Here is a 14,130-nt window from a genome sequence, read left to right as displayed (position 1 = left end):
GACGTATCTTGCATATTGTACATTTGTACTCGTATACACTAACCGGCCTGTTTATTTCGAGCTCGCTCTCAAATAATAACACGTATAGTGTATATTAACTAACTCAATGTTTACCCTCAAGAAACCAAAAAATAAGCTAGCTAAGACATTAGTTAAAATCTTAAAATAGATAATTGATTATTATCATCTCATGTCAATATACGTCCAACATTTAGAAAAGTGATAGATCGATACATGCCAATTACCAAGTTATGAAAGTATTTTTGATTGGATAAGGAGGTCAACTAGGGAGTTGGCAAGTTTAAAAGAGTGATACATACCAATTACCAACCTGTGACATTATTACTCCCTAACCGAAATTTGTCTTAAACAATTTGGAACATGCATACACCATCTTGTCCGTATTGTAAGTTTGTAACAAACAATCATGATGTATGTAGTGCACAACTCTTATTCTTGGACTACAACTAATATATACTTGTATAATGTGGTTCTAAAAGCTTCTATTGCCTAGCGCACTAGTACGTAGTAGGAGTAGATTAATTATCTCTTAATTAATTAACTTCACTAGGCTAGCTTGTTAATTCAGGTAATTCAATTCCTCATTTCGTGCATAGTGTACGATAGAGCTAGGTAGGAGTCAGATCGACGACCCATATACCTCGTGTCACAATGGGTCATGCCTGAAAGTCTGGAACTGGTCAAGAAGAAGTCACGTTGTGTCGTCGTGTCAATTTCGTGCATGTTTTCCATAAAAAGTTGTGTGTGTCAAAGTGTCATGGGCTGGGAATGTGTTGTGCATACGACGACCTCCCTTAGCAATTTAAAGATTTTTTTTGTTAGTGGGTACGTTAAAATTGCGTGGGTCAATTGTTCAGCTCATGCCAAAATTTTAAAATGATATCTATGCATCACTTTTCATATATATCATGTCGAGCTTACATTGGTCTCGTGCCGTGTAGGACCAATTTTGTATTGTGCTCTCAGGCTCGCTGGCCTGACTGAGACGCCATTCTAATTTCTGATTTTAAAAAATATTTTAATAAAGTGTTTAGAAGAGTAATTTTAAAAAATTGTATGAATGCATCATGCATGATTGGTTTATTATTTATTTAGGGGCGAGAGAAGGAGCCAACTCAAATGGAAACAAATCAAAGAAAAAGACAGCTCAATGAAAGCCAATTAAGATATAATTATGGAGTATAGTGTTAAGGCTCGACCATGCATCATTGCATGGATGGAGTTCCCAAACAATCAAACACAACTTTTATTTTCCATTTAATTTAAGGAAGATTTGTAAGTGGCTAGTTGGCTACAATAAAAGGATAGCCACCATAATACATTAAATATGAGCTTTTTGTCATTATTGATTTATTTGGGTCATTGGCTATGTTGATTTCATATTAAAATTATAAGTTTTTGTTAAATCTAACTTTAAGGCCATTATATTTTAGCCCTATAGATATAGTGAGCTACTTTCTTAATGATAATAGTATTTTCTTCTATACCTCTATTTGGCACAAAGCTAGATTGTAACGGGCTAATAACATCACCTAATAAATGACGAATTCTTCTGACCGATAATTTGGTAGTTAATTTTTACATAGTGTTACGCAATCCTATCGGTCTAAAATTCGAGATAAAAGTTTGGATTATCCGTTTTTGGGACAAGACCAATATAAGATTTATTAAGATCTTGATTAATCGTCTTATATTTACACTAATATAAACCTGGTCCACGCTAACTTAGCGTGGACCAGGGCAACGGAGTAATTTGTATGAGAAACATGTGTAACTGTCACGTGACAGTTATTTTGTGATTTTAAATAGTAACTATATGTGTATTACAGTAACTATGTGTTTTAAAGAGTTACTATGTATTTTGTAGAGTTTCAATGCGATTTGTGTTTGTCCCACTTTATATACGTTTTAAACTTTTTATTTTTCAAAATTTCAGATCTACATTCTGTTCATTTCTCTTTCATTTCTCTCTCTTCATTTTCTCTCTCTTCATTTTCTCTCTATGCTTTCAAAATTTAGCCCAAATTTCTAGGTTTTGTTCGTTTTTCTTCATAATTATCTTATAATTGGATCTATTAGATGAGGAAAAATTGGAGGAAGTTGTAGATCAAGAAGGAGGTTCGTCGTTGCCGAAACCGAATCGAAGAATTTGCGCTCGTCTATAAATTTTCGCAAGAATATTTAGAGATCACATCTCGGTTTGTTGTTTTTTAAAGAATTTTAAGTCTATTTTTATTTAAAATTGAAAATATTTGTTGTTTTGGAGAAATTAATGTTTGTGTTTTACCAAAATATCGTTTTCACTTCGCGAATTCGATCAGTGAGTTCACGATTTCAAATAGTAACTATATGAGTAATACAGTAACTATATGGTTTAGAGAGGTACTGTGTAATTTTAATGGTTACTATATGTGTACAATAGTTACTATATTATTTTAATGGTTACTATATGTGTACAATAGTTACTATATTATTTTAATGGTTACTATATGTGTACAATAGTTACTATATTATTTTAATGGTTACTATATGTGTACAATAGTTATTATTATGTTGAGTGATTTGAAATGTTTGTTGTTTTGTTGAAATTAGGGTTAGTGTTTCACATAGTTAGTATATAAATGATATAGTTACCTTTAATTTATGTTGCAAAATAGTGTTTTTAATAGTCACTGAAATGTTCATTACGTTGTGTTTATGTTAGTAGTAGTTTTTAGAGTAACTATATTTTTTTAAAAGTTACTATAACTTTAAAACATGAACCATGTGTTTAAAATAGTTACTATATTTTTTTAGAAAGTTATTATAAGTTTAAAACAGTAACTATGTGTTTAAGATAATCACTACTACAAAATGGGTGTTTTCTCGACGCGAAGGGGTCGACACCTGCACTACAGCGTTAACATTATTCGTGTTTTCTCGACATCATCCGTTGTCTAACTAATTCTAGTCGACATTTGGCGTCGAGAATTTTAGTAATACCACCTGCTTTGCACGTGGACGTGCATATTCATGTTAATTTGGAAAAAATAAACCCGCACCACTCTCCTCTTTCTCTCAACCCTAACCCCCACCTTCTCTCATAATCATCTTCTACTCTTCTCTCACTTCTCAGATTGAAAGTTCCAGATCTACTCCCACGGTCGAATATTTCCTTCAATTTCAAGAAATACAACAAATTGTAAACGAAATTAAAGAATTTGAGGTATGAATTTATCTTCCATGTTCTGAGTTTGTTGGATATTTTAGGTTTTTGCCTCAAGTTGATGTTTTTGTTCCAGATCTTGTTCTAGTATATGAATTGATGTCCGTCGGCAAAGTCATTATTTCAGATTCGTCTGTTGTTTCTTTCTCTAGTTTCTTCTCATTTTTAGTTCTCCCAACTTCATATTCCGATTAAAGTTTCGTTTTGATTTGGGGTTACATTTTAGGTTTTCTAAAATTTTCATGTTTTTTTGGTTGTTAGATGTTACAGATATTAATTTCTCTCAAGTGTTCATCCGACTCCAATATCTCCAATTTGGGTTTTCATTTTTTTTTAATTTCAGTTTAAGCATATGAAATTTGAGAAAAAATAATAAAACTTATTGCGTAGATTCGAATTTTAAGCTGTTTGTTCTTAGTTAAATGAACCAGTATTTGATTGGATTTTTGGTGATGTGAATGATGTTAATATGTTAGAATTTGAATTGTATTGTGAGTTTGTGATGTTAATTCTTGGGAGTCTAATATTGCATATATGTGGTTAAGCTTTTTATTTTGATCAAATCAGAAAAGTTACAAATTTATACTTCAGGATTCCTCTGTGGATGTTTCTAATATTTAGTACCTTGAATATGGGAACAAGAAGTTTTATATTCAGGTTGCTAAGTTTTCTGTAAGACTTAAAATAGCTTGTCTAGGTGAATTAACTGAAGGACATATAGTCGTAGTTTTTTTTCTTTTGTGATTGAAAATTAGATCACTTTGTAGTTGTAGTTTGGGTAAAATATTAAATCAACTTATCGGAGTCTATTTATTCATGTACGAGTCCTTTAGACTGAGCAAGGATTTAACTCAATCTAATTTAGAAACGATAATGCAAACATGTAATCGCCTTCTTGAAAAGTAAACACAACTTACTTCTGATTGTTCTATCAGGTCATAAATGCTCATTAGTTGAATTTGGGTATTTATATTTTGTTGGGGTTGTAACTACACACTGTGGGTATATTTAATTGTTAAAGTTTATTTGATATGTGGTTTTGTTTCTGGTATAGGTTGAAAGAAATGATCTTTGATCATTTGCATGCAAGAGCTTTCCAGTACACTCCTCAGGGGAGAACCATTGTTGGACCTGCTGAGAATGTCAAGAGTATCACTAAAACTCATCTCCATGATGTTATGCTCTTACAAAATTATGTTTATAGAGATAAAATTTTGATTCGTTGTTGCTGATACTTTAGAGGGTGCTGGAAATTTTAGGTCATTGTCGCCTCTGGAGTTGTTAAAGACGAGGATGCTGTAGCGCTTGTAGAATTTTTTTTTACAAAGTTTTCAACAGATCCAACCATCGTTGCTCAATTAGTTGTCCAGGAACCAACCTCATTCACTGGTTCGGAGGTGCGTGTATATTTCTTTAGTACTTTATATAGTTGTTTGAAGTAGTATTTAACTTTCTCCTTAACATAGTTTTTATGTGTGCATATCTGTGTTTTTGTATGAAATCAGGTTAGAATAATTGATGATGATATTGAGTTGGCTCACTTTACTGTTGCCTTCATTGGAACATCATACACAGATTCGATGATTTCGCCTTGATGATTATGAAGCCAATGTTGAGCTCCTGGACCAAAAAGGCTAGTGGCGGAAACCATATGGGGTGAGTGTTATATAGTCCATTGACCTCTTTGTTATCATGATTAAGTTGTACCACTAGTGGGTTTCTTAATCTCATACTCTAATGTAATTGTTGGTCCTTGTGAGGACAAATTACTAATCCTCTTTCGTTATCCTGAATTTTTCTCTATTTAAGTTTCCTTCTGATTGAACTGCCATATCTTTGACCTGGAAGTTGGATATTTGGTAGAGTAACATGTTATAATTTCAAGGTTAGTTCAATAGAGTATTTTAATATGAATGATGATTCCATTAGCTATAATAGCTTGGGTAAGTCTGTTTTTTCTATCTATATATGGTCAAGTACTAAGATATTTATTGTTTAAAGTCACATATATTATCTATATATTGATATTACTGTTATGCTTTGCTTTAGTTCATATGTAGGTTGGCTTTTTCATTTAGATGTATGGTTCACTGTACATTGTTACTTTGTAGCTCCGTGTTCAGTAAAAAGCGAAACTCGACTTAGTCTCATTTGTCTAGATGATTTAAACTTTTACTTTGAACATGGTTTGACAATCTCCATTGCAAGATTTGATTGATTGGTTATCTTAATTGGCATACTGTGAACAAATTAAATTTGAAGGCAATATAACGGGTTTCTGCGCATGCACAAAGGGTCACATGTTAATTGCAATACCGTGTCTTGATTATGTTGTATAATTTTACTTGCGAAATATAAGGGCATATTTCTAGATAATATGAAATACATGGTAGATGAGAGTGTTTTAGATGCTGATGGTTTATTTTCTCAACCTCTAGATAAAGTTCATACAGGAAGTTCTAGATTGTGCACAAAACAAGTCTTAGGAATGGAACTCAAAAGGGTAATTATTTGTAGTGGTAGATACAATGTTAAAATGCCAGAACAGGTAAGTAACTCCTCGTTCTTCTTTCTTCCAGATCACTACTACAAAATGGGTGGAATCTCTTGATGACAAATCGTATCTTTAGTCGTCATCCCGTATTATAAAGTTCTATTTGCATTGGTTCTTGGTTTATTGAGTGTAAGCATAGTCTAGACTTTGAAGTGCTTTGTGGTTGGCCTTGGTGGAGGTATCTAAATGGAGTGTGAAACAAGACAAGCAATTGTAATAAAGACCTTTTGCTCAGGGTCATTGATATTTCTGAATATATTTTCTTGATGGCATGATTGAGATGCATATGCCACCTAGATGTAGTATATATGGCTGTGAATGAAATACCCAAAACACTTTGGGTAGCCAGATGGGGGTAGACTACTTTGTCAGAATTCTTTAGCATGCGAATTACATGGAAAATAAGAATCCTGTTTGTTGCAGATTCAGATTCCAGACCATAATTGGTATGTATATTTATCATCTTTCCATTTCTCCACCCCCTCTTTCAAAATAGTTAAATAAAACAATTAAAGCTAAAATGGGGAAGAAAAACCTTGAATGATACTAGAGATGCTGGGTACTATTGGAGTTTTTCCAACAATACAGTTATTCTCTTAGTAGAGAATATGGCAATAACAATTGTACTGTAAGCAGCTCTGGCAATAACAAAAGTACTGTAAGCAGCTCTAAGAGTCTTGGAGATGTGAGGAGCTCTGAGCCTGTGCTTATTGTTTGAATTCTTTGACTTGATTCGTTATTGAAATGGTAATTTTGTATGTGTTGTTTTGTTGGTTCAGTGACCCTCACGCTCTCTCCTCCCCCATCATTTTAAAAGGGCTAGTTGTTTTCTGTAAAATGTTGTCATAGACATGGAATTAAACTGTCTTGGCATTTACTTCATTTTGTTTTTTTTTCTTTGAAGATCGTCCAGGGAGCGTTGAAGCTTTCTTCTTCTCCAAAGTTTTCTTGAGAAGATCAAGGCAAGGCCCGACAGCCCTCAACAAGAGGAGTGTAAGGAGCAACATGAGAAGGAAGGCAAGGACACTTGAGCTTCGTATAAGTTACTATCACTATTAGATCCTAGTTTTTCTAGGTTATAGTAGATACAATTTGTATTTTTTATGATATTTTGGACTATTTAGTTAGTAACATTTATATACTATGGAATTTGGTTAGTAACTTTATCATGTACTATGGATAATTAGTAACATTATCGTGTATGATGGATTTTAACTATGTACTTCTAGATTTGTATAAGTTAATTTAAATGTTACATTGATCGGATACCAATTATTCAAAATTCAGGTTTCATTGATCTTATTTCTTTAATTTTAATTATGATGAATATAGTGTATATTATATATATAAATAGGTGGGAAGAAAATTATACAAAAAATTTGGAAAGATTTGGACGCTTTTTGATGTGGTATTAGGCTGAACTATATTCAAAATTCCCACCAACACAGATTTCTGGACGCCTTTGAGTGTCGAGAATATTATATATGTAAATATGGATGAGGCGGGTTAGTAGATATTCTCGACGCCACCACAAAATTTCAAGACGCATTAAATCGTCAAGAATCTCGACGCCAAACAGAAAGGGGGACGACAAAAAGCGTCATAGCTAACGACAAAACAAAGCGTCGAGATTTCTCGACTCGCATTTTCTAGACGCCTCCTTGTTGGCGTCGAGGACAAATTTCTCGACGCCTAATGGCGTCAGAAAAAAGGCCTAAAAGGCGTCGCTAAAACGCGGGATTTGTAGTAGTGAATTAATATGTTATGAACAGTTTATAGTGACTTTTTGATGAATAATAGTTACTATATGATTACGTTATGTACTATGTTATTTAGAGTATGTTTTTGTCCGCTTCTTAGATAGTGACTATATGATTATAATGGTTACTATATGTGTGCAATAGTTCCTATATTATAATAATAGTCACTATATGTTTTATATAGTTACTATATGGTTTGTATAGTTACTATATATTTGAAATAGGTACTATCTTTATTTTATCATGATTGGTTACCATATGTTTATTTTCTTCAATAGTTACTATATTATTTATATAGTTACTATATGTTTGAAATAGGTAGTATGTTTATTTTATCATGATCTGTTACCATATGTTTATTTTCTTCAATAGTTATTGTATGTTTTATATAGTTACTATATGTTTGAAATAGGTACTATGTTAGTTTATTATATTGTGTGCATGTTTTGTATGTTTATTCTATATTTTTAGTGATGTAGTTACTATATTATGGATCGAGTTACTATATTATTATCACACCAACTATGTCTGCAACTTTGTGACTAAATGACCATCAATAATATTTATAGGTACTATATCTTGTATTATAGTAACTATATGTTAGGTATAGTTTTTTATGTATATTATAATGTTATTTTTATGTCCAGCTTCTTTGTTGTCCTCTATGTTATTAGTAATAAGAGTTACTATGTTATGAACACAATAACTATATGATCATAACAATAACTATATCTGAAACCCTGCTCGTATATGACTATCATTAATATTAAGAGATACTATATCATGTATAATAGTTACTATGTTATCATTATGTTTTTTTTATGTTCTTTCTTTGTACTCTATGTTATTAGTAATAAAAGTGACTATATTATTATGACAGTAACTATATGACTATAACAATAACAATAACTATATCTGCAATTTTGCGAGTATCTTACCATCGTTAATTCTAAGAGTTACTATATGATGCATGATAGAAACTATATGTTTTACATAGTTACTATGTCATTTTTTCATATTTAAATGTTAAATCATTAACTTAGTTTAAATATTATTGATTCAGAAATACAAAGATGATGCACCCAAAATTGAAGTCGTGCAAAAAATAAATTTTGTAAGGAAAACAAAAGTAAGAGAAGAAGAAAATCCTGACAACAATGGAAACCAAGGACGTGGTAGAGGAAAGAGAGGACGTGCTGTTGGAAAAAAGAGACGTGGACGTACGTGTCGATTAGTATTTTTTAGTTCAAAAAATATTTGAGTTTAACCTGATTTATTTAATAGATGCAAATAATTAGAATGTCGTAGCTAAAACAACTAACCAAGTAGTTAATGTTTTCTTTATTACTGTTTAGAAGTTGTAATTACTGTTACTTTTGATGTAGTTACTTTTTTTTATTTTAGTAATTATGTGATATACAATAGTAACTATACAATAGAAAAGGTTACTATATGACCTCTAAAACATCTGTATATCATATTGTTTATTTTATAATATAGTAAATGTTTTACAGCTAAAGTTACTTTTCTATATGATATAGTTACTCTTTGGATAGAATAATTATTCTTATCGAAATGACTATATTATTATTATTTCATAGTTACTATTTTGAAGATATAGTTACTTTACAGAACCTATAGTTTCTATAATTTACTTTTTTTTGTCTGCAAGAATGAATATATAATTATTCTTATTTTTATAGTAATTGTTTTACAGTTAAAATTAATATTCTATATGATATAGTTACTCTTTGGATAGAATAATTATTCTTATCAAAATGACTATATTATTATTATTTTTTCATAGTTACTATTCCGAAGATATAGTTACTTTACATAACCTATAGTTTCTATAACATAAGACGTCGATTATCCGATTCACATTAATTTACAAAAATACCCTGGTCCACGGTAATTGTAGCGTGGACCAGGTCCATACAAGTGGGATTGATCTTCTTATTGATTAAACAAGTGGCATCAACTGTTTTGTCTATAATGGTGTGCTCTACTTGGGGGTTCCACTTCCACCCAAGAAAACTTATGGTTGTGAATTGTGAATGAATAATCATCCTTGTTGAGGCAGCTTCATCGGTTGACCCGTATCGCTGACATTTGAGGTTAAGTTGATCCTTAAAATTTGAAAATTCTAACTTGGACGACTTAACTTAAAACTTAATTGAAGTTCAACAATATAAATCCTCTTCCTTAGTTTGCTGCCAAATTACAGATTAAAAGAGAGAAAGTGGGCAAATTAGTTACTGGATACTTGATTGTTATCCTTGAGAAAAACGTACTACTCCTGATTCGACAATCAGAATTAGACAATGGCGGAGCAGGATCCTAGTAATTGCGGCGAACTTAGTGTTTTAATGGCGACGGAGAATAATCACTACAACAAACCAGGGATGTAGCGGCATTTAATTTGTTCTTAGGCGGCATATAAAATTGCCGCTAAAACCTGTAGCGGCATTTACCTATATGCCGCTAGATCCAATGTCGGGAGAACTTCTAGTGGGATTTAATTGATTTTCCGGTAAAGAGTGAAATAAATGCCGCTAGAATCCTATTCCTAAACGCGTATTATTGTCCTGCATTCCTACTTATGCTTTCACTTCTATTTCATCTCACTTACATTGAAATCTTCATATTTCACTTCCCATAACAATACACAAATGGATAATAGTTGCAAAATAATTAATGTATATATATGCATAGTTGTAGTTACATTATCCAAAGTACACAAAATTCTCATTACATTTTGCATGTTGTCGAACTTCTAATACACACTTCGTACTACTTATAAAGTACACAAAAAAACTCATTTCAAAGGCTATGTTGTACACTTCACAAGCTTCCGAAATCAGCAAAAACCAGCAAAAACCAGCATCAAACCTCACGAATAATATAGACGAATTCGCCCTACTCGATTAAAATAATCTGAAAACAAAGATCATGTTAAGAAATAATGTAATGGAAAAAGAAAAATAAGGATTCAAGTATAAATTATAAAGTATACTTGGTCAGTACAACACCTTTCATCACATATCATTTTGCTCAAACTCATCCCTAAATGAAAAGTGTTAACCATGCAAGATGTACTAAGTACCTTCTCATTAACATAACAAGCAAAGCTTTTTGATCCACCAGTATGCGCCATAACTTGTAGCTCACGACTCATTCGAATTTTCTATGTATACATAAAATCAAAATATCACACAGAGGGGAGATAAGATAAATAAATTATCAATAAAACCTTTTCGTTAGGGGAATTCCAATATGTTACCAACCAAAGCCACTGGCCCTCCGACACACAATCAGGCCTAGGTTTAAGAATATTTGTTATTTCATTTGAAAACAAGTTTGAGTCTCCCATATAATTTTTCCACTTCTTTCCCATTGATTGTTTTACATACTTTGATGCTAACAGGTGATGAATGATGCTTTGAATTTAAAAACAACCAAAACAAGTTAATCAAAATGTTACTCATAAAAAATCATCATACAATAAGGGTCATATTTGCAAAACAACCAAAGCATTAAAATTATTCATAAATTACCTTGATATTTATCAAGTGCTCTGTCTTTTTTTTTTTCGGGAAATAATCTACAATCGTCTGCATTATTACAGATCAATAAATCAGGTTATTTCTCACGAAAAAATTACATATTGGTCTCAGCACTATTTAAAAACATTAGCAAACACAAATGAGGAAAGTTCCATTACCTCCTTCCCAAATCCTCAAAGATCAATAAATGGGGTTATTTATCTTTTAGTGGTCTGCACGGCTTTCACCTGGTCAAGAGTACAAAATTAAATGAAGTTGTTTAAGACTACAAATTTATTTGTGTTCAAGGCTCAATTTCAAACACAAATGAGGAAAATTCTATTACTTTCGCCAATAAGCTTGGCTCTAAGAAACAAGAACATTTACAAGCGTATAAGACCAAACAGAAATGGCAGCAAAGTCAAAAACTTTAGTAATGCAACTTTAATGAAACCAATTTTGAAACTTAATTCATCCATTAGACACGAATTACCATCTCAAATTAAAAGCTTACAGATTATAAAAGTAAAATAAAATAAAATAAACCTTAATTATGAACTTTAACTCTTAACAAATAAAAAGAAAAGAAAAGGAACTTTGAGTATACCATCAAGATCAAAGAAGATCTACTAACAGCCGACCAATTAAACCCTTGCTGCCGCCATCACCATTGCAGCAACCGCCTCAAAGCTGCGCCTCAATTGTTCAATTGTGAGAGATAATCCAAAAATTTGTAACGACAATAAGAATTTCAACACTATTATGCCAAGGATTGAATCTTTAATTTTGAGCAGATAGAATTGTAGATAAGAGAGAAAATGTTTAAAGGAGATGAGGGTTTGAGACCTAAGTTTTGAGTTAGGTGAGAGTATGAAGATGAGGGTTTTTGGGGGTTGGAAAAACCTGAAGTGCGATTCAGTTTCATTTTGCCCAAATAAGCGCGCCCAATATGCTATTGCACCGCATAAAAAAATTTGGGCTTTTAGTGGCATATAAAAAAAATGCCACTAGATATGCCGCCTAAAAGTGTAATGTAGTGGCATTTACTATATATGCCGCTAGACAAATGCCGCTAAACCCATAAATTGTTGTAGTGAATCCTGAAACAATGCCACCTAAATATACATTATTGCCGACTCCGGCGGCGCTTGTGGCGTCGGAATCGTTTAAAGAAGGGAAGAGTCTGGATGCGGATGAGTTGTTGAATGTCCTTGATGGGTCGGATCTGGTTAAGATTGAGCTGAATCGGCTTGAAAATGAAGTCAGAGATAAAGAACGGGAGCTTGCTGAAGTACAAGCTGAGATCAGAGAATTGCGGTTGTCTAAAGTAAGAGCTGAAGATCGTAAAGGTTGCTTATTACTTTTTGAAATAATTACTAAAATTATTTTCATGTTAATGTAACTCGCAATATTGAACTCTTCTTCTTTTTTCTCTCTTTTTAGGGTTTACAAAATTAGGATTTTCTAAGGCGGAAATAGCCAATTTTCTTCTGAAATTTGGTTAGAAATTTGGTTATTTTCGCCCCTTCTCTTTCAATTCTGTTATGTTTTTGCGTTAGATCTCAATAAAACTCCATGGTTTCAGTGTAGTAAATACCCTTATGGTGGGTTTGATTGTTTCGGTGTAGTGAGTACCCCTATGGTGGGTTTGTTTTTAGTTAAGTTTTGTGTGTTTAGTTTAGTTCAGGTTATTTCTTTGGTAAAGATTTATGCGGGATCGAAGAGGATGTCAATCTTTCAACTACAATCAGACGAATCAGACGGAAATCATATTTGTCACGGCTACAACAGATCTATAGACTCCCTCGTCAACGAAGGTTGTAAATCACAGCGATATAAAAGAGGGTATACAGAATGTTTGATATACTACGATCGTAGCAATGGTGAAAGAAAGTTTTTATTTGATTCGATTGTTATGTATTTGTTAGATTTAAATCTTTATGTAGATGTCGTATGACTTTTTATCAATGAATTAATTTGTTTATCAAAAAAAAACTGCGCAATATTGAACGGGAATTTTTTTGTTTTATTTTGAAATCAGCTGTGTATTTTTTGTAATTTTTGTACGTTTTTTTTTGGACATAGAATAATCGTACATTAATCAAAATAAAGTTACAAAGTACAACCTACTACCAAAACAAAAACTATGATGGTCGTACGTACACAGCCGAGCTTTACTAGCTCTTACAAACCAACTAAAATAGAAAACCGTAAAAACATAGAACACTTTGCTTGTTGGACTCTGAATGCTGGAACCACCTCGTAAAGATATTAGTGCACCAAAGCATACCAAAAATATGCTTTCCACATTCCCTTTTCCACTTAGACTGAAGCTTAGGCAATAAACAGGAAGATGTGCCCCTGAGAACATGTGGAATTTTAAATACGACGAAAGAAAGAGGAGGATACTAATGTGACGGGGAGGTTGAGACGACCGTGTGAACGGGAAGAATTGCTCACACACAACTTGAGCCACTTTAAGTAACTCGGTACCCTGTTGGCAGAGTACACATAGTCTCTCCTTCGAATGGGAGAAACTAAACCTTGGTAACATGCTATGAATCCCCAAATTCAATTGGGGAGCATTCTTCAAATAAGAAATTTTGAAAGCAACAAGGTGTTAGGTTATGATGCATATGATATTACATAAATCATGCGGAAACAACCATTAACCCAGGAATACATATTATTTACACATAATCATATAGCATAATAGTAGTTGGGTCATAAAGGTTGGATTATTTAGAAATATCGCATAGGTAGGCTTAATTAAAGAAAATCGGGCAAAGGTTGGATTAATAATTACAAATTTTCCTAAAAAAAAGATAGATATTGATTTTTCGGTTTTTTCATGAAATACCCTCGAGGTTTCATATAATGCACCAAATACACATGCGCGTTTCAAAATACATAATATACCCCTATTTAAACTTATTTGCACCAAATGCCCCTGAACTTAACGGAAGTCTAACGCCGTTAGTAATTAACCTCTAATTAATCTAATTAACCCCTTAATTAACCTAATTAAACCTAATTAACTCTAAA

The 14,130-nt window shown here is 32.4% G+C and overlaps 1 protein-coding gene and 1 long non-coding RNA gene across 6 annotated transcripts; one reads left to right on the top strand and one right to left on the bottom strand.

Moving 5' to 3' along the window:
* Positions 1 to 3,025: 3,025 nt before the first annotated feature.
* On the top strand, positions 3,026 to 7,077 carry LOC110781574 (probable mitochondrial-processing peptidase subunit beta, mitochondrial). Of its 5 annotated transcripts, none has more exons than XR_008923084.1 (5): positions 3,026 to 3,226; positions 4,281 to 4,375; positions 4,486 to 4,623; positions 4,802 to 4,882; positions 6,685 to 7,077. XR_008923084.1 is itself a non-coding variant. In XM_056831069.1 (5 exons), exons 2-4 carry the CDS (start codon positions 4,291 to 4,293, stop codon positions 4,819 to 4,821), a joined length of 339 nt encoding a protein of 112 aa, XP_056687047.1. In that variant the 5' UTR covers positions 3,033 to 3,226; positions 4,281 to 4,290; the 3' UTR covers positions 4,822 to 4,882; positions 6,694 to 7,077. The 5 variants fall into 5 exon arrangements, 3 of the variants coding, with proteins under 3 accessions (XP_056687047.1, XP_056687048.1, XP_056687046.1); XM_056831069.1 differs by having other exon boundaries at positions 3,033 to 3,226; positions 4,281 to 4,401; positions 4,732 to 4,882; positions 6,694 to 7,077; XM_056831070.1 differs by lacking the exon at positions 6,685 to 7,077 and adding an exon at positions 5,806 to 6,065 and having other exon boundaries at positions 3,033 to 3,226; positions 4,281 to 4,401; positions 4,732 to 4,882.
* Positions 7,078 to 10,217: 3,140 nt separating this feature from the next.
* LOC110791554 (uncharacterized) lies at positions 10,218 to 12,446 on the bottom strand. Its single transcript, XR_002534114.2, has 5 exons — positions 11,693 to 12,446; positions 11,265 to 11,333; positions 11,098 to 11,154; positions 10,647 to 10,727; positions 10,218 to 10,477 (listed from the first exon to the last, which is right to left on the bottom strand). It is a non-coding gene; the product is annotated as an uncharacterized lncRNA (long non-coding RNA).
* Between the last annotated feature and the right edge of the window lie 1,684 nt (positions 12,447 to 14,130).

Source organism: Spinacia oleracea, chromosome 6, assembly GCF_020520425.1.
Source record: "Spinacia oleracea cultivar Varoflay chromosome 6, BTI_SOV_V1, whole genome shotgun sequence".
NCBI classification, from domain to species: Eukaryota; Viridiplantae; Streptophyta; class Magnoliopsida; order Caryophyllales; family Amaranthaceae; genus Spinacia; species Spinacia oleracea.
Note: the sequence above shows the minus strand (reverse complement) of the source record. Positions and strands in the feature narration are given on the sequence as shown.

Excerpts from the sequence above, each read along its gene's own strand:
- LOC110781574 (XM_056831069.1), top strand. The coding sequence starts at position 4,291 with ATGATCTTTGATCATTTGCATGCAAGAGCTTTCCAGTACACTCCTCAG. Across the intron at positions 4,402-4,485 it reads CTAAAACTCATCTCCATGAT|GTCATTGTCGCCTCTGGAGT; the intron begins GTTATGCTCTTA and ends TGGAAATTTTAG. Across the intron at positions 4,624-4,731 it reads CCTCATTCACTGGTTCGGAG|GTTAGAATAATTGATGATGA; the intron begins GTGCGTGTATAT and ends GTATGAAATCAG.